The following is a 27,936-nucleotide window of genomic DNA, read 5'->3' on the forward strand; positions in this document are numbered from 1 at the left end:
AGTAGGCAAGGCAAGTAATATCAATAAATCATTATGGTTTAGTTTTACCATCCATAATTCAATGTGGAATGTTTTTCCTGGTTCTACTTCAGTTAATAAATTCCTATTCATTACGGAAACTACCATATTAAAGATCTTGAGACTTCTCTTAGCTCCTATTTAGGAAGTAAATAAATTCTATAAAATGGACTTGAAAATTGTGAAGGAATGAACATAAATATTGCAGTTGCAAAGTTAGGCTCATAATCTAATGGCCTCTTTAACTTTCGTATATTTATTGTCTTAAGATTTTAGTGAGTTCACAAAATTCTCACCGTGATTAGCTCGATGAATCCAGTAATAGCAAAAGTCAATGAAGATGAAGGCACCAAACCAAGTGTATAAGGAATCCCAGGGTAGGTCTAATATTCTGAACTTGTACAGCCACTGGTATCCAAAGAACATCAAGGTCGCAGACAGAAAACTGGAAATTTTGAAATTACAATACGTATAGTTATACATAAAATGACATTTTTTTTTAGTAGTTTAAAAGCTATTTTCAGCTTTTTGAGAATTTAACCAAATTAAATAATCATTTTACATTCTATGCCGTCCCCAGAAAAGTTATTAGGAAGTTATGCAATCACCCATATCTATTTGTTAAGTTGTTTATCCGTAAGATATTTAAGATAATACGGGTGATTTCAAGTTGATAAGTTTTAGTTAGATTCAGAAATAGATGCAAATGTGGATGTATATCCGATTTTTCATAAAAAAAATATTACAAAGTCATTTTGATGGAATTCAATGAAAATTTGCAGATGCTTACTGATCAAGTAATGAAGAATGTTACAGCTTTTGAGATGACAGCGAATCTATATTTGAATTCAAGATATTTTTCTTTGTTCAGCATATCCATGAAATATCATTTGGGATGACTCAAGGAAGAATGATAGGGTTAAGAGATTTGTCCCAATGTAGACCAGAATATAGAGGTATGATTTTCATCAAAACATTTCAAATATATAAGAAATATTGATTAGGATTAATGTAGATCTGGGTTTTGAATTGCGTTCAGTATATTACTCAGATATTTAAAATAAAGTGGAGAACTGGGTTATGGGCCAAAAGAGGTCATATGATTTTGAGATAGATATGGTGCAGGATGAAATCATAACTTTATCCATTGGATTTCAATGAAATTTTGTAGGCTAGTGGCACTACAATACATGGGGCTATGAGGTGCCAATTAGCTTTTTGGGTGAATCTAAAAAAATATTTGAATTTGGATTCAAGCTTTTTGAGTTGTTCATTAAAACTGGTAAAAGGGCATTTTTAAAAACATTTTTAATACCGTCTACAGTCAGGACTTGAGAACTATCATTTACTTTGAAATAGTTTATTCCTTTGGTGCAAGCATAGGTATCCAGTGTCCGAAGGATTTTTCGTTTATTTAATTTTAAACAACTCATAATTTAGGTTTTATAACATCGGTGAGTTAACAATTAAAACTTTAGAGACAGGATACGCAGTACTTACACAGTAGCTTCATGCAGAATGCCAATTCCAAAGGAACATATACTTGCATTGACTCGAACATTTTTACCTTGAAATTTCCTTATAATTGCCTCTAAAGTCATGAAGGCAACAAAAAGCGGCACTGCCTAAAAAAAAAATAGGAGAGAGAGAGATTACTTAAGTGGGGAGCGGGGGGGGGGGGGGGGGGGGGGGGGGGGGGGGGGGGGGGGGGGGGGGGGGGGGGGGGGGGGGGGGGGGGGGGGGGGGGCGGGGGGGGGGGGGGGGGGGGGGGGGGGGGGGGGGGGGGGGGGGGGGGGGGGGGGGGGGGGGGGGGGGGGGGGGGGGGGGGGGGGGGGGGGGCGGGCTGTGGGAAGTGGTGTGAGATTACGTTTAAATGTCGTTCTTTCTTAACCAATAAATACTATGAAGATTTGCGTGTCTCAGCCAACTACAAATATCAAGGATTGTAAACATCTTTCAATTAGTTGTTAACAGCTTTCATTTTTTAATTGCTTACCATGGATTTTGTGTGTGTTTTTTTTACTCCTTTTTTTTTTTTTTTTTTTTTTTTTTTTTTTTTTTTTTTTTAACAAGAAATAACATGGAACTAAAAGGGTAAACTTTTATCACTTATCACTCTTTGCACAATGAATGAAAAATATTTTTCAAAATGTTATAGAATTTTTGAGGAAATTGTTGTTAATGAATGTTAAGGAGCTCAAGTCGTTTATAATGTTCCCAAACTAGAAATCTATGCTACATTTCCCTTCCTTGTCGATGATGAGTTTTGTACAAAATCAAGGTTATATATACTACCAGTAACCAAGAATTTCCATCTATAATCCTTAAACTTATTTCAGATAAACCAATAACATTCGGGTCTCCTCTCAGATCGAAGGACAGACTGGACAAGAAGCTTACTAAAAGTTCGTGTCTGTAGCCATCACGGTGTTAGTCATAAGATGGTAGGTAGATTATCCAGGCCTGAATAGTCAAACATCCGTAATCACTCTACAATCTGTAAAATGCAGATTGATTTGAAAAAAATCCCAAATTATAGCTACAGCTCAGCAAGAGGACGGTTTTACGGCTTCGAAATCAATTGTCTTAATAAATACCTCGTTCCATCGTTGAATACCCACACCTCTTCCACACCTTTGTTTATCACCTAACTGTTCTTCTATTCTGTTAATTCCTGCTTGTTTTACTCTCTCATGTTTGGTCACTTTTTAATTGCCTACTGGTAGGTTCATTTTAGGTAATTCAATAAATGTATTTTTATAAAGGGATTGTATATAGTGACTTTTTTTGCCTTCCAACTACGATCTTGTTATTCTTGTTGGGAGGTTAGGACAGGTAAATGGAAGAGCCTAAAAAGGTCTGAAAAAGGTATTCCGCATTGAGTTAAAACTGTTAAAGATACAGGCATTTTAAGACAGGATATTTATGATTTAGTTATTAGAATGACAATGTAAAAACTAAATAATGTGCATATATCATATTTATTTTAATTTTTCATTGTGAAACACGGCTCTATTTGACCATAGATTTCAACACATTTTAAGTTATTTTGGTGTACTGAATTTAGAGGCTGTATTTCTGTTCAATTACAGGCAGTCCCTGGTTGTCGGCAGACTCGGTTAATGGTGAGCTGGTTTTATGCGCTCGTCTAGCCCCATAAAATTGGTGATTTATGGCGTCATAATGCACCGAGTTCCAGTTATCAGTGCCATAAGGTGCCAATAATAGATTTATGGCGCCAAGACATGCCTCAAGGAGGTGCCATTAACCGGTTATCGGTGCCATTAACCGGATGTTGGCGCCATAAGCACCATAAATCACCAAGTTTTGGTTAATGGCGGTTTTTGCTTATCAGTACCCTACCACGATAACCGGGGACTGCCTGTATTTGTGTTTCCACCTCTAACTGAGAATATATGAACATGTTTAATTTGTGTACTTTTAATTTGATCCTTGTTGTTAGTATGAGAAGTAGTACTAAGTATGAGTATTAACCTAGAAGACCACTTCATGTTAAGTTAGGAATATCATGTTTGCAACTTATGCATGAGGGGAAAATCTTGCTTGCGTCCCGAGTAAATAGGAGGTTGGATCACACCTTGTTTTTTTAAATATGTTATTGTAGCCTGAAAAATACAATGGATCCTTGTGAAATGCCGTTGGCCATAATAAACAATGATAATTGTCTTTCCATCAGCCCTTGATGTCAGTATATCTACCTATATATTACTGGAAAGGGAATTTATCATGCTCTTCCGTAGTGGAAAAAGAGTTAATGAATTTCATGGTTTTTTCATAAAAAATCATATTTCTTTAATGAGTCATTTTGTTGCTTTATATTTTTAGATAACAAACTATTGACAGTTTTTTTTACTTTCAAAATGACACCATATTTTTTATCATCAAAAGCAAATTACAATAACTGATAAAATAATATGATACTAAGCTCCAAATGGTTAAGGCAGAGCAGCATATGTTGTTACTACAGAAAAGTTTGATATCCTCACAAATCTCCGTATGAAATTTTATAATAAGATTTTATGTATACTTACCAAGTAGTTACATAGCGATAGTTTCTATCCATCAGCAGCTAGAATGTTTGAAATTTGCAGTAGCGCTATTTTTGTTTTTGGCTAGGTGATACCCAGCCGCCCACCACCGGGGGAGAGATTAACCAGCTCAGTATGAAAATAAGTTGTTTATGCCCTGCTATCCATGAGTGGGGAGGCACGAGGGCTTTGATAATGTAACTACTTGGTAAGTATACATAAAATCTTATTTTATTATAAAAATGCCATTTTTATGTATGCAACTTACCAAGTAGTTACATAGCTGAATCCCACATTGTTGTACGTGGGATCCATCGATAGACACATATAGAGTAATGAAAAGATGTACATAGTGCTAGCATTAGTGAAAATGCTTGTTGGTTCCTTACCTGTTATGAGAACTGTACAGATGATTTCTGCCTCTGAATGACGCTCATCTTGACTTGTAGAAATGTGGCGGCTTAGCCAAAGGTCGTCCTTTACTTTAGTAAGATCCATGCAGCTAAGGAATAGTCTGTGGCTCAAGGTCTACACAAAGATGCCCCTACCCAGTACCATGAAAAATTCAACCAAACCAGAGTAATCATATCACTGCCAAAATATATTAGAAACCTTACCCAACTATCAGAACAGACTGAATGGTACATCTATTACATCAGTAGTACCCCCAGGTTCCCCTTCAGATTCAACAACCTTGTTCAAGGCGAATAGAATAGATTAGGAAGGAACAACTTCTTATACACCCTTACCCAACACCATGCCAGCAACTAAATGCAGACCCAGGGTACTGCAGTTGTCATAAACCACTTTGATTTCATGCAGGTAATGAGAAGCTGATCTACACTTCCAATATGTCGCTTGGATAATGGAATCTAAAGAGAGGTTATGATCAAAAGAAAGTGACGTTGCCACTGCTCTCACTTTGTGAGCTTTCACTGTTACTGAATTAAAATCTTATTCTTTAAACTGAGAAACGGCAGGCCATTTTTAGACACTGGGGGTGACGGGTTTCTCCACAGGTGGAAGTGTCCCAAATCTTCTCCGTCCATTGTAGATAGAATTTTAGTGCTCTGACCGGACACAGAAAACTCTCTTCTTCCGGAACTAACAAGTCCGTAAGGCTATTTATGTCGAAAGAATGAGGCCACAACTTGGGGTCTTGTTTTTCACTAAAAAACCAAAGGTTAATGCACATACAGCATTACCTTGAGCAAAACGTATCCTCTTGTCCATTGAGAAGAGCTCATTCACCCTCTTTTCTGTGGAGAAGGCTCCCAGGAATAGGGTTTTCTCGTCAAGTTTCTTAGGGAGAATGTATTCAATGGTTCAAATTGTGGTTCCGACAGCCATTTGAGAACCACATCTAGGTTCAAAGACTGGGTCTTAGGACCTTCAAGTTCCTCCGTATCAAAGGATCTGATAAGATCCAACAGGTTTTTATTGGTCAACAAATCTACCCCTCTATACTTAAAGACCGAGCCCAGCATCGAAGTTGACGGAATGTCCTCAAGTATAAAAGGAAATCAGCGATTTCTGCTATAGATGTCTGAGAAGATGATATGTTATGCTTCTTGCACCAGAAAGATTGTCCACTTCACCTGGTATACATCACTTGAGGACTTTCTTCTGCACTAAGCAATAACTCTTGCAGCTTGGTTTGAAAAACGTTTCACTTGTAAGAGGCATCAGACAGCCTGTATGCGGTCAGGGCCAGAGTGGACAAACCTTGATGGAACCTTCTCAAGTTAATTAGGGCTGTCTAAGTAGACTGATCTTCTGTGGTAGCATTCTAAGAAAGTATACCAGGAGCTCTAGTAGATCAGGAAACCATTTTTGTGCTGGCCAGAATGGAGCAATGAGGGTCATTGAGATGTTGGGGTGAGACCTGAACTTGTTGATGACCTCTCTCACCATCTTGAACGATGGAAACGCATACAGGTCTTTGTCTGACCAATTTAAGAGCATTGCCTCCGTTGCCTATGCTTGAGGGTCAGGCACTGGCAAGCAGTAAAGAGGGAGATGGTGGTTTTTTGATGTGTCAAACAGGTCTAGGATTGGTTTGCCTGAAAGTTCCACAGATCGAGGCAGACCAACGGATTCAACATCCACCTTGTGGAAAGAACTTGCTTTTGGAGGCTTAAGTCATCCGCAAGGACGTTGCATTTCCCCTGAGTGAATTTCGTTAAGATTCTGGTCTGATTTCGTTCTGCCCATAATAGCAGGGCCCTTACCACTTTGCAGAGAGAAAACAAGTATGATCCTCCCTGTTTTCTGATATATGAGAGAGCTGTTGTACTGTCCGAATGAACAGTCACTACCTTGTTGCAAAACAAGTCTGCAAACTCCAACAACCCCAAGCGGATAGCAGTCATGTTCTTCAGATTGATATGCCACTCTCTCTGTTGAACATTCCAAGTTCCTGAGACTTCCTTGTCTCCTAGGAGAACTCCCCAACCTAGATCAGACAAATCTGAATAGAATACTATGACGGGGCTCCAACAGCCTCTCTTCTGAGTCCCACCAAGACAGGTTGTCCTTTATCTCGTTTGTCACCTGGAACACAAACGAATCTGGAAACCTTTCCTGTTCTAATTTATCTTGAGGGAGATCTGGAGATTCCTCATAGAGTGCCCAATAGGCTCATCCACCCCTTTGCTGAGCCCTCTTGAAGGGGTAGAAAATGGTCCACCTTCTGCATGCACAACTCCACTCTTTGTGGGGGTGGAAAAGCCGAAAAGTCACTAAATAGACTCATTCCTAACAGGGGACTCACTGTGACTTCCTCAGGTTTATTGGAAGTCCCAATGCCTGTGCTAAAGGAAGTTTCTGTAGGTCCTATATGCACTTTTTTTCTGCCTGCGACCAAAGAAGCCAGTCGTCTAGGTAAAAAGACATTTTCATCCTGTCTAGATGTAGCCATTTCGCAATGGGGACTAAGACGCGTGTGGACACTTGTGGGGCTGTTGAAAGCCCGAACACAGCTCTGAATTGATAAACCCTGTTTCTGAAAACAAATCAAAGAAACTTCTTTGACTTCTGGTGAATTGGGATATGGAAGTACAAGTCCTCCATACTGATGGAAATTATCCAATCCCCATGACGGATAGATGACAAACCATCTGATTCGTTTCCTTCTTGAATTTTGTCTTTTGAACAAAAAGATTCAGTGTTTACATCTAACACAGGCCTCCAGCCCCCTGAGGCCATGGGGACTACAAATAGTTGATTGTAAAATCCTGGGGTAGTGGGTCTACTACTAAAGGCCCCCCATACACTGAACGATTGTCTGAACGATTGTCGTTATTGACACACACACACACACACACACACACACACACACACTATTCATACAGTATGAATGATCTCCGCACTGATTTCAGTCTGAACAAAGATTTTGTCTTGAGAAGACATGGCATCCTCTCTAGAAGAGACGAGTGTCCTAGCATTATATTGGCAGACAAACAAATACATTGAACAATCTGTGTAAGACAGACTTAAGTCGCAAGCCAGCAACCTAGTCATGACAGATTCCTGCAGAGATTATTTAAACATGAAGCTCCGCCCACTTTTGCATTCAGACAAGCCCATAAAAAGTGTTTTTGTAAACGATACAGACAGTCGTTCAGACAATCGTTCAGACAATCGTTCTGTGTATGGGGACCTTTACTCAATGGCCCTCTTCTGCAAGAGGAATGAAACTTCTCTTGACAGGGCAATGAATCCCTCTGAATCTTCTGAGTAGGCTTTTAAAGGTATCGGAGAGCTGGACAAGGATGGAGCTCTCTCGAAAGGAATATCGTAGCCTTCTCTCAACACTTCTATGATTCAAGATTCCGCCCCTCTTGCTTCCCAGTTTCTCCAAAACTGGTGGAGCCTTGCTCCTATAGGTGCACGAAGGACTGATCCTTCACTTTTTAGAGGAGGTTTTAGCTGAGGATTTCTTGAGGTTTGTGGGGTGATGGGTACACTTCCTCTCGATCTAGGGAAGGACCTAGAGACTCCCCTGCCACGAAAGGGATGGGTGTGTGTCACAGGCATAGGACATGAGCTAGGAATAGTATCATGAGGTTGCTTAGTAGACTGAGAGAGTAGGTCCTGTGTCGATTTCTTCTGCAGGTCAGAAGGAACCTGAATCACTGTATCCTACAGAAAAAGATGCTTGCTGTCTAGAGGAGAGTAAAGAAGAGCAGACCTTTGTTCCGACACACATCTTCGGTGATGAACAAGAACCAAAGTTCTATGTTTTTGAGGATGCCCAGAGTAAAGAGAGAGGCCACTCAAAGGAAATATCCGTGATACCTTTGTCCAAGCAAGAAATTACGCCAGAAATGTCTGAAAAAGAATCTTCATCTAGCGTCGAACATTCCTTGATTTTGCGGCCCAAATCTCCCACGGTCCAATCGAGGAAGCTAACCACCTCGAATATACAAAAGATGTCTTGATGAGGTGATCCAATTCCGATGATGAAAACGTTATTTTAGCCAAATTAAGTGCTGACCTTCTAGCTGAGTCAATGAGTCCAGAAAAGTCTACCTGGGTGGAGGCAGACACACCCAAAGCAATAGCCTCTCTGGTCCTGTAACACAAATGTCTTCTAGTGGAAAAATGTGATGGAGGGAAATTAAAGTTAACCTTTCCTTGTTCCTTCTTCTCTGGAAGCCAAAGGTTCACTTCCTTCAATGTCTTATGTGCCAAAAAAGAGAGTAGTACTAGCTTAAGCAATTTAGATGAATCCACTTGATTGTCTCTCATATACGAGGACTCAGGCGAAGTTGGGGTCAATTGTGAGAAGGAGTCAGAGAAATTCATTAGAAAATAGCGAAGTAGCGACTTGTAGGCCATTGGAGGAGACTCCTTATCCTCTTCTACTTCTGCCAATGAAACAAGAGACACGTCTGCTTGAGGTTGAACAGGAAGCACCGAAAACTTTATGAAGACTAAAATACTCCAACCTATTTTGAATGGGTGCAATGGAAAGATCTGTGACAGCCGTACCTTGGACACTGTAGGTAAAGCTGAAAGACTGGTGAAGATTGGAAAGTCTTCTGGACAACTAACTCCCCTGCTGAAAAGAATTGTGAACAGCTTACAAAATGTGGTTACAAGTCTGGTTGCCATGGCAGACTTTGTGTAGCTGTAAATGTGAGGTGTAATCAAAATGTGAGGTGTAAATATAATGTTGCAAATGATGCTTCAGATACACCTAAATGAGAATTGTGTCACACTAAAGTGTAACACCATGTATCTTTAGATTCTTGCGTTCATTTCAGCTTAAAAAAGACATTGAGACAGTGCTCGAACATAGATACTTTATCATAATCTATTACAGTCTTGTGCTTGTATAATTTTCAGTAGCATTATGGGGTCCCTTTCCTAGATGTATTATTGATAATAACCCAATAGGAATGCTAGAAACAGATTCTGGCCCCACAAATGTAGGTATAAATGAATGTTTCATATCTATCTTTCTTGGTTGCAGAGTTATCAAGCAAAATATTTCATGGCAGCCAATTTGTATGCCTTCTTTATCACAATGGGTAACTATGGTAGTAGGAGCTCTGGTGATATCTTCAATTAACTCTTCTACTCAGGAAGACATTAAATCTGAATAATTACTGATGCATTTATTTCAACAACTAGTAGCCATCATGAAAAGTGGTGGCCTTATTGAAATTTTTCGTGGTCACCCAGATTTTTCAAAAGAGGTGGTTAAAATGAGCACTTGTGCCAAATTTCATGCTTGTATCACAAAATGCAGTATTTTTTACTTATCTGCTGTACTGCTATTTCTCACTTAAAACTAAAACTTGGCTATCTTTAGCAATGGTTTGTATTTCATATGAACAAGTTTTTGCCACAATTTCTATCACACGGTCTAAGTTGAGGTTCATTACACAATACTGCAATGTTGTAAACAAAACACTTAAAATCTAAGTGGTCCCAATGGACATCCTGTTTGACCATACAGAGCAAAAGGTAAGCATACAGTATAAGACATTTTGAATGTTCTGTTTCACCATTTATGAATTCCAATAGGTATCATGAGTAATGATTATATGAAACAGGACTTGAAATACCCTAAAATTGTTTAAAGGCTTTAATCAGCAACATGAATAATATTATTAATAAGATTTTCGTTACCTCATCCACATAGTTGGGAACGTCATCAGCATGTTCAAAACTAGATGTCTTAGGGTTGACTATGTAGAGGAGAGTTCCCAGCCTTTGAAGCAAAGTTTGACCCATTATAACCTGAGAATAGGAATAATGTTTTCTTGCAAGGAGTTCATGCAACTTGTGTGAAGTTCTTACTCATTTGATTATGTGATCTGAAAAAGATAAGGGCAGATTAGCATAACTTTAATGTTCACAATGTTCTATAAAAGATCTATGCCTAAAATAGTTTATATCAATGCTTTTGGAATATAGGAACGGAATGTAATATAGAGTTAAGGCCAAAGGCCAAGCACTGGGACCTATGAGGCCATTCAGCACTGGAAAGGAAATTGAGAGTAGGTAGGTTTGAAAACAGGAAGAAAACCTCACAGTTGCATTATGAAATAATTGTTACGGAGGGTGGACAACAAGATGGAAGAAAGATAATATGAGTGGAGGTACACTAAAAGGAATGAAAGGGGTTGCAGCTAGGGGCCAAAGGGATGCTTTAAAGAACCTTTAATAATGTCTACAGTGCACCCCATGAGGTGCACGGACGGCACTGTCCCCCCACCGTGTATTTGTCTTTGGGAAAAACTGTAAACCAAAACTGAATGTTATTAGAAATAAGGAATGTGATCATCTGCCAGTTGTAATAAGAAAGCAGAACTGGTTATACTTTTTTATACTGAAGGATAAAAACAATTTAAGTGATGCTAAGTTATACCTCTTTATTGAAATATTTATTTTGGAGTTTGTTAATATTTAGCAATGATTGAATTCTGGAAAGAAAGTAGTTAACCATGGCAGATGAGTGTTAAGGTAGAGTGGCCCACCCACTAACTCGTAGTGTCATTTTTTTAGCATCCTTGCTGATCAGATGTCTTGAACTTCACTCGTTATGGTAGTTGTTGAAGCTGTTCCAAGTATTTCCTTGGCTGAATGGATCGACAGTTGTAAAAATAATATGCATCTTGGCATTACAGGACACCCTTCTCTTTTTGCCTTCCCTGAACATTTGGTTTTAACCAAAAGTACCTGACCTACAGTAGTCTCAGTGGACACCATTGCTTCAGCTCTGACCTCAACCTCACCCCCCCTGAGACTATGTGGGCTTCACTCATGGACATTCCCACAGCTCCAGCAGCTGCTCTTGTCCATTTGAGAATGTCTGCCTTTGGTATCCTCCTTACCTTTATCATCTACCTCTTATCCCTTTTCTTTAATACACATCTTGCCATTCATCAGATCAGTGGAGGTATGGCAAGGCTCCCCAAGCAGGCTAAGAGGTCCTCTCATACATTGCTTTGTTGGGTGTGATGGTGATCCCAGCATATGTTCCTGGGGGCAGATGATCATGGGTGGTGCAGGTGGAATGGTGCATAAGTCTGCTTGTGACTAAGCTTAACTGCATGGGTCAGCTGATGCACAGTCCTCAGAGTGGACATTTTCTATACAGTTTTAAACAACAAATACTGTCCATTTTTGACCAACTCAAACATTTTTTTTACCACTCTCCTATTTTCCTTAGATCTTTTCTTAAATTTTCCATTGTCTCTGGGTCTGCTGCATTTACACCTAGTTTGGTGTCATCTGCAAAATTGGCTATCCTGCTAATTAAGCCTACATTAATGTCATTATTATACATAAAAAATAAGAGCAGGCTAAAGACAAATCTTGAGGACCTCCACTTTTCACATCTGTCCATTCTGATTCTTCATCGTTTATTACAACTTTGTTTTCTATTAGTTAGCCAGTCTTCCATCCAGTCTGCTATTTCTCCTACAATTCCTTAAGCTCTAACTTTTGCCATTAATTTCTTGTGTGGAACTTTGTCAAAGGCCTTTTGGAAATCTAAGGAGAGTATGTCTATTGCTCTACCACCGTCATAAATACCAAACATGTGATGGAAAAACTCCAAGAGGCTTCAGAGGCAGGATCTGTTTTGTCTGAAGCTGTGTTGACTGTTTAACAACAGGTTGTTTCTATCAGTGTGATCCACAATTTGGTCTGCAATTATGGACTGACGTTAGACAGATTGGTCTATGATTTCCCGGCCCTTCTCTTGGACCTTTTTTTTAAGGGGGGGGGACGTTACCTAGTTTTTATCCTTTTGGTACCTTTCACTGTTCTGCAGTTTTTCTGTAGAGTTTATATAGGTGAGGAACTATCACCTCTTTTAACTCTTTTAATTTTTCTTGGATGTATCCCATCCGGGCCATGAGATTTGAGCATGTTTAGTTTTTCTATTTTGTTTTTAAGGTCTCCTTCTGTAAATATTGCTTTGTCGAGTCGTTCTGCCCCATCATATTTAATAGCTGGTTCAGGGATTGAGGGAGTAAAAAACACTAGTAAAAAACTTATTCAATAATTCTGCATTTTCCAATTCTGCATTCACTAGGTTTCCTTCATTGTTTCTTAAGGGACACGTGCTATTTCTTATTGGTTTCCTATTATTAACATGCACAAAGAATTCTTTTGGGTTATCTTTACAAACTAATGCAACTTTCCTATCCTCATTACCTTTGCATTTCTTACTAATTTGTCCACCATTCTACAGAGTTTTTTTTATGCCTTCTTGTTTCTTCTGGCCTTGGTTGTGGATTCATTAAATTTGTGCAATCTGTTTCTTTCTCTTATTCTATTTTTAATTTCTCTGTTGAACCACTGAGGCTAAGGGTTGCCATTTGTTAGTATTTTCTTCAATGATATACATTTGGAGTTTCTGTGTAGTCTTCTAGAAAGATTTCCCAGTACTTGTCTTTGTCTGTGTTCTTGTCGTACTCTAGATTTTTAACATACTCTGTCGTGAAAAAATATTTGCACTATTTTTCCATGACCAATTTCTGCCTGTCCCACATACATAAGAAGTTCCACGTATGCCGATTGGCCGTAAGAACGAGATGGTTCTTGATTGAGTTTCGTTATTTTCATGAAGTTTGTTATTTCGTTGATTTTGAAGCCTACCAAGAGTCCGCTTGGATTTTGATTTATGTTAATTTTGTCACCACAGAAGGATATAAGTTCTTAGAAACCTTTTCAAAATTACGATAAAATACAAGCTCGTCACCCCACGACCCCCTTTTCATAGCCCGGAGCGTCCTCTTCAATCTGAGAAACGAATCAAGTAAGACGTGGGTTGGGGAGCTCCAGTTTAATTGCTGTTCTTTGTTTCCACTTGGGAAGTGTGACTTGTGAGTGATATGCAATTCTCTAAGTAATCTGTGATAGTCTTTGCCATCATTGGCCCAAAGTATAGAATAACGTTTGTCGTAACAGTGGAGTGGCTCAAAATCATACTTATGTATATTTTTGTTCGGAGATAGCAATTTTTGTGAGTTTTTCGAGTATCTCGTGGCCGCGTGTCCACGCTTCTCATTGCTGTAACATAAGGGAGATATGGCTCCTTTATTCTTGATGTCTGTCATTTAAGTATGTAAATATGAGAGTAAATAACTTATTTTTGTAATAAAATTGCAATACGCCGACGTGTTTTTAGTCAAGTTGCCCTTGTGCACGGGCTGGAGCCTATGCCCTAAAGTGTCCTAGGACTATCAGCTGCTTTACATCAGGCACGAACTGGTAGATCAGTTGCACTATAATTCGTGACATACTCTAATCGCTTTAGTATCTTCTCTTTTTTATGTTGAATATTAATAAGAAATGTAATAATTTTATAATGGCTTTTGCCTAAATTTCCACCTACTGGAAAGTCAGACACTAGATTATTTTGAGTTGATAGGACAATATCTAGTCTGTTATTTCCTCTAGGAGGAATTAATTTTTGACAATTTCTGGAAATCTCTCTCCTGAGTTTGATGCGGAGGTCATAGCGTCCCACTACATTGCTGCATTGAAATCTTCCATTCTTATGCAGAGTTTGTTGATATTTCTTGTCCTAGTAGTGCATACAGCTCCTCGTCGGACATTTGTGGTTGTTGGGGAGGTCTTTACACTAGTATTAGAATTTCTTCCCTAGACTGCTTATATTGATGCCAGTTACTTCTTGTGTGGTTGTAATTTTTCACTCTATTGAACTGAGGTGGTCCTTGACATATAACATAACACTTCATCCATTTCTACTGGGCCTATATTTTTTGAATAATTTATATCCTGCCAGTATTTGGTACTCTCCTGTGAAGTCTCTTGTACCCATGTTTCTATGGTACCTATTAGGCTTAATTATTCACTTGCTATCAATGCTTTGAAGAGATCTACGTTGTTCCAAATAGATTATGCATTAAACTGTGCCATACTGAGGGACTTTTCTAGCTTTTCTTTTGTCCTCGGTGGCTTTATTAATTTCCCTTATTTTCTGACTTCTTCCTTTGAATGTTCAGTTCACTGAGGTGTTTCAAAAGGTATTTGTTAAGAAGGTTTCCTAGTAATTTTGCTCCTTCCAAATTCAAGTGAGTCCCATCTTTTTTTATATAGTTTTTTTTATGCCCTACAAATATGTCCCAAAAGTTTACAAACCTAACACTTTTTTCATGGCATATTCGCTTCAGTCTGTCATTGATTCCATTGGTTATCGTCCTTGCTCCTGCGCCTGGGTAAGAATTAAGTCTTCTCGTATTTTTGTTTTTCACCACAAATTTGACCCTTGATTGTTTACCCGAGTCTCCATTCAAGGTTGTTTCCTCCTCTGATTCTGAGCGCACTGCAAACCTATTTAATGTGCTTATTCCTTTTGGGGGACAATCATGTTTTCTGGCTGGTATCACTCTTCTACCAACAGCTCTCTTGAATTCATCATTGTTTTGCTTCTTAGTCAACTCCTTTACTTCCTTTGATACTTATTCTGCTTCCCTCCGCAGTTTAGCTATTTCCTGTTCTTGCTGACAAGAGAGACAGACACTGAGACTACCTAGCTTTGATGAGCGTGCCTCTTTGCAGTCTACGCACCACTTGTTGACATTGCATTTCGCACGTGTGCTTTAATTTGAACTTTTCTTGGGTTATCTCTGCTTGTGTCTTGGTTTCAATATTTCTATCTGAGCTTCAATTCAATATTTTTTCTAATGTGACCAGTTGAAAAGGAAAAGAGGGGGGGATGGGGTTGAGTACCCCTGCAGTCGCTGCATCTGCTTATTCATGGACAGTTTTCTATAGTTCGTCGCTAGGATACCTTTTATTGCTGCCACACTAACATACGGTCTCCCTGTCCCAAACGTGTTGCAGCTCTCAACTGATTTTTCGCCACGAGTGAACAGTAGCATCCCTTCAAATACTAAACATCCAACAGTCATGAACAGCCAGAAACTTATTACCTGACTGCTCCGACTCCAACTATGAAAATCCCCAAGGAATGGCCACAATGGCCAAACCAGCAGACCCCACAGGTAAGAAGTTCTACAATCAATGGCACAAAAGCTCGTCTGGGGTTTTTAGTTGGCTTTGGTTGCCTTAACAACTCATTTATAGTACTTGAAAATGTCCAATTTATATAAAGGGAAGTAATGGAGTACACCCTTGTGCCTTTCTTGTTCTCTCGGCTTTTTAAAGCTAATAAGAAGTCTCAGTCCCAAAGGAAACTAATACGTAGACTACAGGCAGTTAGCACGCAAAGCCTTCAGCAGTTTGACTACTTAAGTACATAAAAAGTGTCATCAGCCATGGCAGTTCAGGAATGTCAGTCTGTGATGTTGTCCAGGAAGCGTAGTTAGTCAGAACAGGGAATCCTGTAAAAGATTTATCAGCTGGGATTCGTTTAAGGTGATTACACAGATTCCAAACATAATTTTTTTTTTTTTTTTTTTTTTTTTAGGAGATTTTTTTTTTTTTTTTTTTTAGAGAGAGAGAGAGAGAGAGAGAGAGAGAGAGAGAGAGAGAGAGAGAGAGAGAGAGATTACACAAGATGGGAAACATTTAAGTGAGAGAGAGAGAGAGAGAGAGAGAGAGAGAGAGAGAGAGAGAGAGAGAGAATGGTGCCTTGCAGAAATTAGTACGGAAGGTCTGTCGCGGTGCCGTGTATTTAGTGAGCTGTTTTATGAGAATGAATCATCAAGGTTCGTTTTTTTTTTCTATGGTACATATTAAAAAAAATCTGACAAGTAGTTCCTGACACATGTTGCATTCGAATGGCGGTGAGCTGAAATCCATCTCATTCTGTGACACTACAAAACCTACAGAATCTCTCTCTCTCTCTCTCTCTCTCTCTCTCTCTCTCTCTCTCTCTCTCTCTCTCTCTCTCTCTCTCTCTCTCTCTCTCTCTCTCTCTCTCTCTCTATCTCTGGTTTCGTGGCGATGTTATGCTTGTTAAGCTCTCCAACTGAGTAATGGAAAATATACCGCAATATGCATTAACAATTCTCTGGTAGACATTAGAGGTGCCTCACACAGAGGGACCTGGGGCAACCCGAACAAGATGTAAGGTCAGTAAGGTAAGGTCCAGTTTCGATTTTTGAACCGGAGGAGCAGGGCCAACATGGGCATGTTCCCTAAAACCCAATAGGCCTCTGCTGAACTAATTGTAAGGTAATGTACCTAATTGTTTGCCAATCATTGTGAATGGTAATTAGGTAGGAGAGAAAATGGAGAAAATAAAAAACTCCATACGTGTCTTTATTACCCCATGAAAATGTAGATATACCGTCATGTGGGAGAGCCTCGACGAGGTAAACCTCAATCTACCGAGGTGAAAACATTTGGAAGTCCCTCGTTCTTCGGTTTCGATGAGGATGGCAGGTTACATCTTATCAGGTAGACTTCTCCACTTTGGCTGCAATCAACCACAATCCGTTAACAACTGAGTAGCCTACACATTCACTCTCAAATCGACAGATGCTCACTGACATTTAATATCATCGGAATAAAGCGCTCCAGCTGCTATAAATTCAAGCGATGAGGGTTTGTAAATTACGCATGGATGAAAGACATATGTGCCAGTGTATAATGGTAAAGATAAAAGACAACTGCATGAATTATGAGGGCATAACCTTACTTACGACTCCAAGGATAAATAAAGTAGGATTTTGACTAAGTATGCAAGACAATGCATCCCCGTAGGGAGTAGTGACGTCAGTGCACTTCATGCGGTGCACTGTAGGCATTATTTAAAGTTCTCTGCGGTGTGCCCTCGGCCCCTAGCTGCAGCCCCTTTCTTTTCTTTTACTGTACCTCTTTTCATATTCCCTTTCTCCCATCTTACTTTCCAGCCTCTCCTAACAACTGATTCATAGTGCAACTGCGAGGGTTTCCTCCTGTTACACCTTTCAAGCCTTTTACTGTCAATTTCCGTTTCAGTGCTGAATGACTGCATAGGCCTCAGTGCTTGGCCTTTCGCCTAAATTCTATATTCAATTAAATTCAATTCAAATTATGCATTTGTTTTATTATGAACAGTTATGGGAGAAAACTGAAAGCAAAGAAAAAACCAGTACTATTTGAATGGACATACATATGTATGGATATACAAAATGCTGAGAATGCACAGTATAAGTGATAGATAATTATGTATTGCGAACGTTTCCGATTTTTGATACTGTGTGAGAGGAGGCATGGCAGAGCTGGTGTCAATGTTCATCTGAGACAAGGTTGCCATGTCTTCACTGTTTCTTAATCGAGTGATGCAAGAAGTCTGGAAAATGGACAATAGATGTGGGTGCAATGCTGTAAGATAAGAAAAGAGCCATTAAAGGGCCGTAGAATAATCGATGTTTGCAGGTTAAACAGTAATGCTTGGGGAAGCTGCAGAAATTAGTAGGGAATTTGAATGTGATTGTAAGAGGATTAAGTTCGAAAAATATTATGATGGTAAATGGAAATCAAGATTACGAAGCAGTGAATATTTATATGGATGGCAGAAGAATAAAGAATAGATGATTTAAATACAGAGGTTTTGGTGTTCAATATGACTCAACGATGGGAGAAAAGGTTAGGTTCAAAATAATGAAACAGGAAAGATACAGAGATATGTTTAAAATTTGGGAATAGACTTAATTTTGTATGAAGGCTTTTTGAGACAATTTTACTTTATGGAGGTGAATTCTAAATGCACTAAGTGAGCACTGTAGGGGTAGGAAATGTGGAGTTACGAAGAAGTGGTAAAGAAGGCGGAATGTCTGGAAGAATGCATCAGTGTTTTCTGAAATTGTCTGACACTCCTGAAAGGACGGAAGATGACACGTTGGCAGAAAGTTTACCGGCAGGATTTGTCAGGAGGAGGAGGATGTGGATATAATGAAAGCGTAAAAGAGGTAGCGGATAGGAATGGCTTTAGAAAGTAATAAAAGCGAGAGTACTTACGAGTTACTGAGGAACATTGAGTACACAAGTTTTAAATGTAGGATCATGAAATGGGATTCAATCACGAGTCAACAGGCTATGTTTGGGTGTCACAGTGACCACTATCTCTTAAGGAAAACTAAGTACATACATACACACACACACACACACATATATATATATTTATAGTTGCGGGGGGGTTAAGGCAAAATGACCAAATCCCAAATTCTGAATGTTCAGAATTATTTCTTGTGCGCAATCTACGCCTTTCCTGACTAATGGCACGCAGACTATGAACAGGAAATGAGAATAAAACCATTATTAGAATAAACAGAATTACCTTCCGAAGATATGGAAGGGATATGAAAGTAATAAGTTCACAAATTAATATAATTTCAAAAAGGGGCCATCAGAAGATATACAATTACAGGAACTCGGTCTGGTTCCGTGGCACTGGTAACCTTAACTCTACTATTCACACTATCAATGCAAAGTGCCACCATATTACAAGCAAAACACTTATCCTACGGGATCACGTAGGTGAATGAAAGTACGGGTCGGTCGAGAACTTAAATTAGGCAATACACAATAAGACTATGCAGTGGAGCTGTAAGCGAGCGTGAGCGTCGCTGGCATTCAAGGGTATGGCACCCCGAGAATGATAGTTTTCAGAAATATCTGTAGCTTTTTCAGAAATATCTGTAGCTTTTTCAGAAATATCTGTAGCCTTTTCAGAAATATTTGCAGCTTTTTCAGAAATATCTGTAGCTTTTTCAGAAATATCTGTAGCTTTTTCAGAAATATCTGTAGCTTTTTCAGAAATATCTGTAGCTTTTCAGAAATGTCTGCAGCTTTTTCAGAAATATCTGCAGCTTTTTCAGAAATATCTGTTAAAAAAGCTTTTCAGAAATATCGTAGCTTTTTCAGAAATATCTGTAGCTTTTCAGAAATATCTGTAGCTTTTTCAGCTCTTTTCATAGTCTGCAGCTTTTTCAGAAATATCTGCAGCTTTTTCAGAAATATCTGTAGCTTTTTCAGAAATATCTGTAGCTTTTTCAGAAATATCTGACTTGTGTGCCTACCGGGGCAGGCACACAACGCGGCAGTCTACACGAACCTGCTGAGCATTCGAAAATGAAATACTGGCTTTGGTAAGAGTGAATTTACGCAGCGATTGTAAGATTTCTGAGGATCTCAAATCTTCGCTGTGACGCGAAGTGCTTTTGAGCATAACTCGATTTCAAGCAGCAAAGTACGATCCCTGGGGTCTCATAGGGAGACTGGAATTCTAGGAATGGGAATTGACTGGAGAAAACACAGCTGAGAATAGGAATGAGTGCTAGGAACAGGGAGGTAAAATTCCACGGCGTGACGGGCGTCGAATTGTACCTGGGCGTCGGCCGAAGGACGTGGGTTGCTTGCAGGGCTTTACCGGAGGTTGGAAAGGACAATGCTTTTTATCAGTCAAGAACTATAAGCAGGTGGGCGGCTGTCGGGAGGAGTCATAGGAAAATTCCTGATGCACACTGGCCGTTTCAGCTTCAAGACGTTGGCTAAGGAGAGCGGCAGCAGGCTCAGCCGTCAGGGACGGGAGCGCTTCCGGGTTGGTGTAGCGCAGCAGGGCGATAGGCCTTCAGTTACTGGCTAGGGTGAAATGCCATTTGTGAGGCCGGGTAAAGGCCGTGTATAAACCCTAGTTAAGTACCTGGAATCATCCTGTCCAAACTGGATATTATTGTTCTCAAAACAAGGTTAATGTTGCAAGATCAGTTTCTAATTATTTTCCTGCTTGCTCGCCCATACAACCCACTCCTATGTATCTCTGTTTGAAGGCAGACGATTTAAAAAGAAAAAAAGATTTCCCGTAAAAGTCGTTCTGAATCTTCAAGTTACATCAAACTTAAATTGTATGTGATATGCTTTGTTTTGTTTAAACTAAAGAAATGTCACACATTTAGTTCACTAGGTTTGGCTTTAAATATATTGTTTGTTTTGTTACGGTATTTCATTATTTTATTCACCTCACTTCATACATCTTTATATTTGCTGTCTTCATCCATGTTTTTTTTTTAATGGTGTCATAGCTTGGGGTCATTCTTCCTTATTCTCCCGTCATTTACTCAGTTATCTCTGCTGAAGTTGCCTCTTTTTATGGGAACCGATACTTTCTCTATCCGAGTCCTATTATCCTGTAATCTGCATGAGGCCGGTTTACCTTTCCCTTCTAGGTAAAGCCTCTGGTGTTGTAGCACCGTCCTTTTACTGGAAAACAGAAACTGTCTTCAAAATCAGTAATGGAAACCGAGACGAAATCGTTACTTCTGCTTTGTAAGCGCTACGTCTTGGTTTTTCACATCGCGGGCAACATCGGTCTAGGAATCCAATGAAAATGATTCTATTACGACACGAAATTCCAAAATGAACAGAGAGAGAGAGAGAGAGAGAGAGAGAGAGAGAGAGAGAGAGAGAGAGAGAGTCTGGCAGTTCCGTTCGAGAAATTCACAGACCTCCAGTGAGTTTTTGCGATTACTGAGCTGTTGTAATGAGTGTCACGTATGCCGTTTCGTAAGTTGAGAGGCCCGGTTTTTACGGGAAGGTTTGCTCTAAAGCGTTCACCATGAAAATGAATGAAGACCACCCCCCCCCCCCCGCGCTTTTATTTCCTTCTGTTTCATTATTAAAAATACAGCATTCGTTGTTAAACAAACGTCAGAAAATCTTGCACTCCTTTAATACGGGGTGTTCTTTTTGCATTCTACCGTATCATGTTAGTGTTGTGTGCAGCAGCTCTGGGAAGATGGTCAGGCAGCCATTAAATTTATTGGGTGACTTTTCACGTACTTTACAACTCTTCCCCACTCCACTCCATCCTCTCTCTCTCTCTCTCTCTCTCTCTATAAAATCCTGTTTTTATTGTTTTTCTTGGCTTGCAGTTTTATTTAGTAGACTTACGACTTTTTTCTCTGGTTAAACATTTCATAATGCCAGACGTCTTGTTCTTAGGTAAAAGAAAAAGAGATTTTACTGACTTTTTCCTGTTTTTTTTTTTTATTTTCAGTTAAAGGTCAAATAAAACTCGTGTGCTACCAATTCTTCCCCCTTCCTCTCTTTCTCTCTAAACACACACACACACACACACACACACACACAGCAGATTAAAATAAATTCCAATGTGACGTTAAATGACGGCACTTGTGTAACCTTACATTCGTTCCCATTGTCTGCATATTGAATGATTCGTAAGTCCATAGTTACAGACAAAAGCCCTTGGGTCTGTTGAAAAGAATCTGCACACTAGTCCTAATTCAGTTTGCAACCAACCAAGGCTTACTACGTTGTTAAGAGGTTTTAGTATGTCACCATTCAGGATTGGTTTCCGTTATATAACTGATTTCAGATTCCTTTTTTTCTCTTTTGGTAACTAATAGTTTGTGCATTATGGTATGGACCAAGGAGTGAGTATGAACCTTTGAAATTCCAAGCTTGTTCTTTGTGGTAATATTTCTTATTATTCAGAAGGTAAAGCTGCAGATATTTCTGAAAAAGCTGCAGATATTTCTGAAAAAGCTACGGATATTTCTGAAAAAGCTGCAGATATTTCTGAAAAAGCTGCAGATATTTCTGAAAAAAGCTGCAGACATTTCTGAAAAAGCTACAGATATTTCTGAAAAAGCTACAGATATTTCTGAAAAAGATACAGATATTTCTGAAAAAGCTGCAGATATTTCTGAAAAAGCTGCAGACATTTCTGAAAAAGCTACAGATATTTCTGAAAAAGCTACAGATATTTCTGAAAAAGCTGCAGATATTTCTGAAAAGGCTACAGATATTTCTGAAAAAGCTACAGATATTTCTGAAAAAGCTGCAGATATTTCTGAAAAAGCTACAGATATTTCTGAAAACTATCATTCTGCCTAGCCGTAGCGGAATAACTCTGAGCCCACAGAGGAAGATAAGGCGTTGACCACCTTAGCCTACGGTTGTTAGTGACATCTTTCCTTTCTCAATTAATGCATGGCTGCAAAAATGCACCCGAAAAATAATGAACCGTTGTTTCCTACAGTGAATAGTTCAGGACCGAAAGAAGGAAAAGCAACAGGAGCTACGCATTACCAACGCTCCAGCCGTAATGAGGCTGCAATCCGCTCCGCAGCATGTCTGATTATTCTGTGGGTGTAAGTCTCACTGACCTCAATATCCTCGATTGGTAGAGTTGTCTCTTAAAAAACAACGCTAATATCCTTTCAATAACCGGTAAAGATTTCTAAACAAGGAAATAAGGGAAAAGGAGTAAAGATATTGAGTATAACCAACTTACAGAATCTTCATTTTGAGATGGTTATCTAGAGGAACTCTTCCCTTAATTGTTTTGAAAGGTTTCAGGGTATATGGAGTGCTCCGACCAACTTGCTTTTTGTAGTAAATCCTCTTATAATAGCAGGGGTCCTTAACCTAGTGTTCATGGAGCCCTTGGGGTCCGTAAAATTGCTTAAGGGCGCCCGTAAAAGTCACATAAAAATATCGATTAAAAATATAAAATTGAGCTTCGTGTCCTGCAATTCGTATTACTGGCTTTTTATTATTATGAAAAAATTGTGGTTAACCATATATCGTCTCTCGTAACCAATAAGCTATGCGGGACAACAGCAAATCTAGGGCTGCATCCACAAAAGCTGGAATCTGGAATGTTGGGCAGCATAAGTATAGAGAATTTCCCGGTTTGGAAACTCCAGTAATTACAACCTATTCATTACACTGCTGTCAAATTGGAGAAGGTACTTTCTAGTAAAGGCGTACCGGCGTCTCCACATTTCTCGTTCAATTTTCGTGTGATTTAGGTAAAACACAGCTGCAACTTAATTTTAGTTATGTAGTTTTGCGTTTGTTTAAATGTGGCACCATATATCTTTCTACTTCCTGTAATCTTTGCTTTATCGTCAAATTCCAACGTAACATATTAGTTTACTTTGTCTATAAATCTAGTATCTTTATATATAACTCAAACTATAAGTAGCAATCAAAGGGACTCACTATCGGGAGAGTGTTCATAACTTTCTCCATAAGCACCGCACTGTTGGAAGCCACACCAATTTCCGTACAAATGACAAGGATCCATTTGAGTTTCATATAAAGAAACTAGATTTATGGACAAAGTAAACTAATATGTTACGTTGGAATTTGACGATAAAACATGGTTACAGTAAGCAAACAGACAGGTCCATGTTGTCACATTTATACGAACGCAGAGCCATATAACAACTAGAAATAAGTCTTGTAGTTAACCTTAGGCTGCCCCATACTCCGGATTATCAGGCGTAACTTACACGTTGCGAGAGGCGATATGGTAGGTTTATTACCCGGAGCTGGGAAAACTAGCACAATACTTTTATGGTAGTAATAAAACACATCTGCTAATGACACGAAAATGCAGGACACGAAACTTAAATTTTATCATTTTCATTACGATTTTTGTGTGCCCATCATGGCAACAGCGCCCGGCCCATGGGACCAATAAACACAGGGTTTTATAAAGGCCCCTGTCATAGGAAGACCTTCCACTAAAAGCAAGTTGATCGAAGCTCTCAACATCTCTGAGGTCTTTCAAAAAATAATTAAAGGAAGAGTTCCTCTGGATAACCATCTGATAATGGTGACTCTGAACGTTGGTTTTATTTAATATCTTTATATTCTTCTTTCCATTATTTTCATATTTAAAATTCATCTTTACTGGTTATTTTAAGCGGTGTATACACACGCACACACACACACACACAAACACACACACACACACACACACACATATATATATATATTATATATATATATATATATATATATATATATATACATAATATTCACTGGATGTTAACTGTTCTGTTTTTTGCAATTAGATGCATTTTTCTATGGAGGGGGTCGGTGGCTTTCAACAGCTTCTCAAAGAAGTCCATTACTCCAAAAAAGGTCAGGAAACACTGTTCTGTATTACACTTTGATGGCGTTTCCAATGTCATGCGTTAGCCGTCAGCCTTCACATTCCGAAATATGAGCACTAAGGTCTACTTGATGTTTCAGGTTATCGTCAAACACGATTTTGAATTCAGGTCGTAGAAAAGAAAGTGGTACATGCCATGGACCCTATTATGATTATTTTCTCTCTCTCTCTATCTAGTATCTAAACCAGTACGCATATGCTTAATATTTGTGAATATAAAAGTCATGCGTGTTTAAATGGTAAAAATTCATGTGTATACAATATAAGTGTGTGTGTGTTTGTGCGTGTGTGTACATACACACACACACACACACGTATATATATATATCTATATATATAAGATATATAATATATATATACTAGATATACGTAGAAAACAGCAAAGTTAACCTTTTTGCAAAGTATGCATGAGCAGACCTGGATCTGCAAGAAATAATACTAAATTATGCTGTATGTGTTTGGTTCCGAAGTGTGAGTATATTTTGCTTCATAGAAACTCACGCACAATATATATATATATATATATATTTATATATATATATATATATATATATATATATACGTAGAAAACAGCAAAGTTTAATTCTTTTTGCAAAAGTATGCATGAGCAGACCTGATCTGCAAGAAATAATACTAAATTATGCTGTATGTGGTTGGTTCCGAGTGTGAGTATATTTGCTTCATAGATACTCACGCACAATATATATATATATATATATATATATATATATATATATATATATATAATATATATATATATATAGTGTGTGTGTATTTGTCGTGTGTAAGGAACCTATGAACATACAAGCATAACGTAGTCATATTCCTTGGAGATCCAGGTCTTCTCATGCACATCTTGCGTATGCGTGTGGATCAAGTTTTCTGTTACATTGCACTACGCTCCCGGGATATATATCTGTGTTTATGTCCTTTTGAATCCGTGACCGGTAAAGAAAAATTGCCTGTTACGAATATCAGCTCCAAAGGATTCGTCAAGATTTCTGGTTGACTGCTTTCCCAAAATGCAAAAGATCATCCCCGCGATAGAAAAGGACCCCATTCACGCTCAGTCTTGTCCCTAGACACGTCGAAAGGGGAGGAGCGTCGAAAGAAATGCCACGTCCACTGACGTACGTTACGACCCGGTGGTCTGGTCTGGGTAAATTGATCATTTGCTTCTTGGACGCGGTAGAGTGACGACCGAGATACTCTCCAACATGGAAAGACCTGTTGGACAAAAGACTGGTTGCTTGAAAGAAAATTTTTGCCATGCATCCCTCACAAATGAATTCCAATGTCACCCAAATGGTTGGTATAATTGTTTGAGGATGGGCGAGGATAAATTTAGGGAACTACTGGCATTAATAACACCTTATATCTAGAAATCAGACATTTGTATGAAGCAACCTATGTACCGACAGACTGACCGCCACACTATGGTATTTAGTGACGGGGAGATCATAATTATGAGGACCTAAAGTTCAGTGTGGCGATATCTCCCTAGAGGCTTGGGAATATCGGCGACCGGTAATAAAGTCGCAGGAAAAAATGTCGCAGAAAAAGTCACAATTTTGGCTAGAAAAAAAGAAAGTCACAGGAAAAAGTCACATTAATTTATGGTGACTGGTAATAAAATCACAGGGGGAAACCTCACAATACTTCTTTATGCTATTTACAGTCTTTTGTTTATTTTTTTCAATAGAAATTCTCAACGGGCTTGTACTAAACAAGCATTTGCAGAGGTGGATACATGGATACATAGTTACATACTGGGTTAAAATTTACACTTGGGGTTCACTATGAAAGATTAATGTGCCTTTTTTTCCTGTGAAATTTTTTCCCGTGAGTTTTTTTTTTTTTTCTGCGACATTTTTACCTGGATTTGGAATATCATCCCGGAAAGCAATTCTAATGTCTCTTTTCTTGGTGTCAGTGTCGCTTGCAGCATCTGAATATCTAACCTTTACCTTGTTTATTAAAATATCGTCAGCGATATTTTACCAGTTTCTGTCTGAATAACATTAGGATTTCATATTCCACAAGCATGTGATTATATATATATATATATATATATATATATATACATATATATATATATATATATATCTACTATCTATATATATATATATATATATATATATATATATATATATATATATATGTGTGTGTGTGTGTGTGTGTGTGTGTGTGTGTACAGCAATCAATTCAGTCCAAAGCGACTTACCATTCCATACTTCTGCCAGAATGAAAGAATTTGCTAAGTCATGTGACCCAGACGACACTGAGTATTAATGAAATGATAAATACAGGTCTGAGTCGAAGTAAACTCCATTCATTCACGCACGGATATGTATTTCAACCATAATACAACCGTCTCTCACAATGAATGCATAAGTTATAACTCATTTTAAACAAGTCGCTACGAATTATCTGTGCGACAATCTGTACCGACTAAAAACAACCACAACACATGCACGCACCGACGTCCAACGCTCCGCCCACTTTTCTACAAATATTAAGACCGAGTCTGAGCGTAAACAAGGTCCATTTAGGCGTTACAGAATTTCATATCTAATGATTTATTACTCACAGTCAGAAGACACAGGATGGGGGTTAATTCTTGAGTATCGGATGAACTTTATATCTAATGGTAACTAAGCTGCGGCGAATTGTCTCCTTGCTCAGTAAATCTTTTCGTGGGGAAACTTGACGCGACAGACAGAGACTGTCTCGGGATATCCCTGCTAAGCGAGGAGCTACTGCTGCTGCTTCTGTCACCGTATACCTCAGGAGGCTTGGCCAGCACGACTGGCGCAGGCAGGGAACAGGTCCCTTTTCCGCGTTACTCGTTACGAGTCGACCCCCAGTTTTTTTTTTTTACCCTCCACTCGATTTTTTGGGTGACCTTGAATAGCGTTGCTTGGGTATTAATTCCGCCTCCCGCAAACTCCACCTCCCTCTCTCTCTCTTTCTCTCTGATTATTATTAAAACTATCCTACTTGTCTTGTCAAAAATTTTAAGATAAATTTCAGTTTCTAACTAAAAATTCCGGAATCGATGAATGATTCCTGTCGGGTGAGTTTTTATCATCTAGTTTCAGAATATTTTCCAGTGATTGACTTTAAAATAATACAGTTTCGATGAGGTATGCTCCTAGGCTAATGTTCCACCACGTTTACATCTTTTCCGTGGAATTATCGCCGTACTTAAAAAAAAAAATTAGAAGTCTAAACTTGGACTTTATCAATACGACAGACAGACTTTACAAGGACATCGCCCTAAAGATATGTATTATATATATATAATATATATTAATATATCATTATATGATATATATATATAATTAATATATATATATATATATATAGATATATATATTATATAATATATATAATATATATATAATATATATATATATATATATGCAGAAGTTGAACAAGTAAAGGCGTATGGCCGCAGGGGATGAAATCTTCTTTAGGTCCAAGTTGACCTTC

The 27,936-nt window shown here is 38.7% G+C and overlaps 1 protein-coding gene and 1 long non-coding RNA gene across 5 annotated transcripts in view; one reads left to right on the forward strand and one right to left on the reverse strand.

Moving 5' to 3' along the window:
• Nucleotides 1-3,704, forward strand: part of LOC135219876 (uncharacterized) — a 39,315-nt gene extending 35,611 nt beyond the window's left edge. The window contains exon 3 of the long non-coding RNA XR_010315522.1: nucleotides 2,358-3,704. This is a non-coding gene — a long non-coding RNA (uncharacterized LOC135219876). The remainder of the gene's footprint in view (nucleotides 1-2,357) is intronic.
• The window catches only part of LOC135219874 (alkylglycerol monooxygenase-like), a 30,590-nt gene extending 3,321 nt beyond the window's left edge, over nucleotides 1-27,269 (reverse strand). Inside the window, exons 1-4 of one of the 4 annotated variants that reach the window (XM_064257010.1) lie at nucleotides 27,032-27,269; nucleotides 10,209-10,396; nucleotides 1,519-1,643; nucleotides 315-463 (exon numbers count right to left, since the gene is read on the reverse strand). In XM_064257010.1, coding sequence (XP_064113080.1) covers nucleotides 315-463; nucleotides 1,519-1,643; nucleotides 10,209-10,313 — 379 coding nt within the window. In that variant the 5' untranslated portion in view covers nucleotides 10,314-10,396; nucleotides 27,032-27,269. Of the gene's footprint in view, nucleotides 1-314; nucleotides 464-1,518; nucleotides 1,644-2,418; nucleotides 2,441-10,208; nucleotides 10,397-27,031 lie in introns of those variants that run through there. The other 3 variants (XM_064257009.1, XM_064257012.1, XM_064257011.1) reach the window with 3 other exon arrangements.
• Nucleotides 27,270-27,936: the final 667 nt, after the last annotated feature.

Source organism: Macrobrachium nipponense, chromosome 1, assembly GCF_015104395.2.
Source record: "Macrobrachium nipponense isolate FS-2020 chromosome 1, ASM1510439v2, whole genome shotgun sequence".
Lineage (NCBI taxonomy): Eukaryota > Metazoa > Arthropoda > Malacostraca > Decapoda > Palaemonidae > Macrobrachium > Macrobrachium nipponense.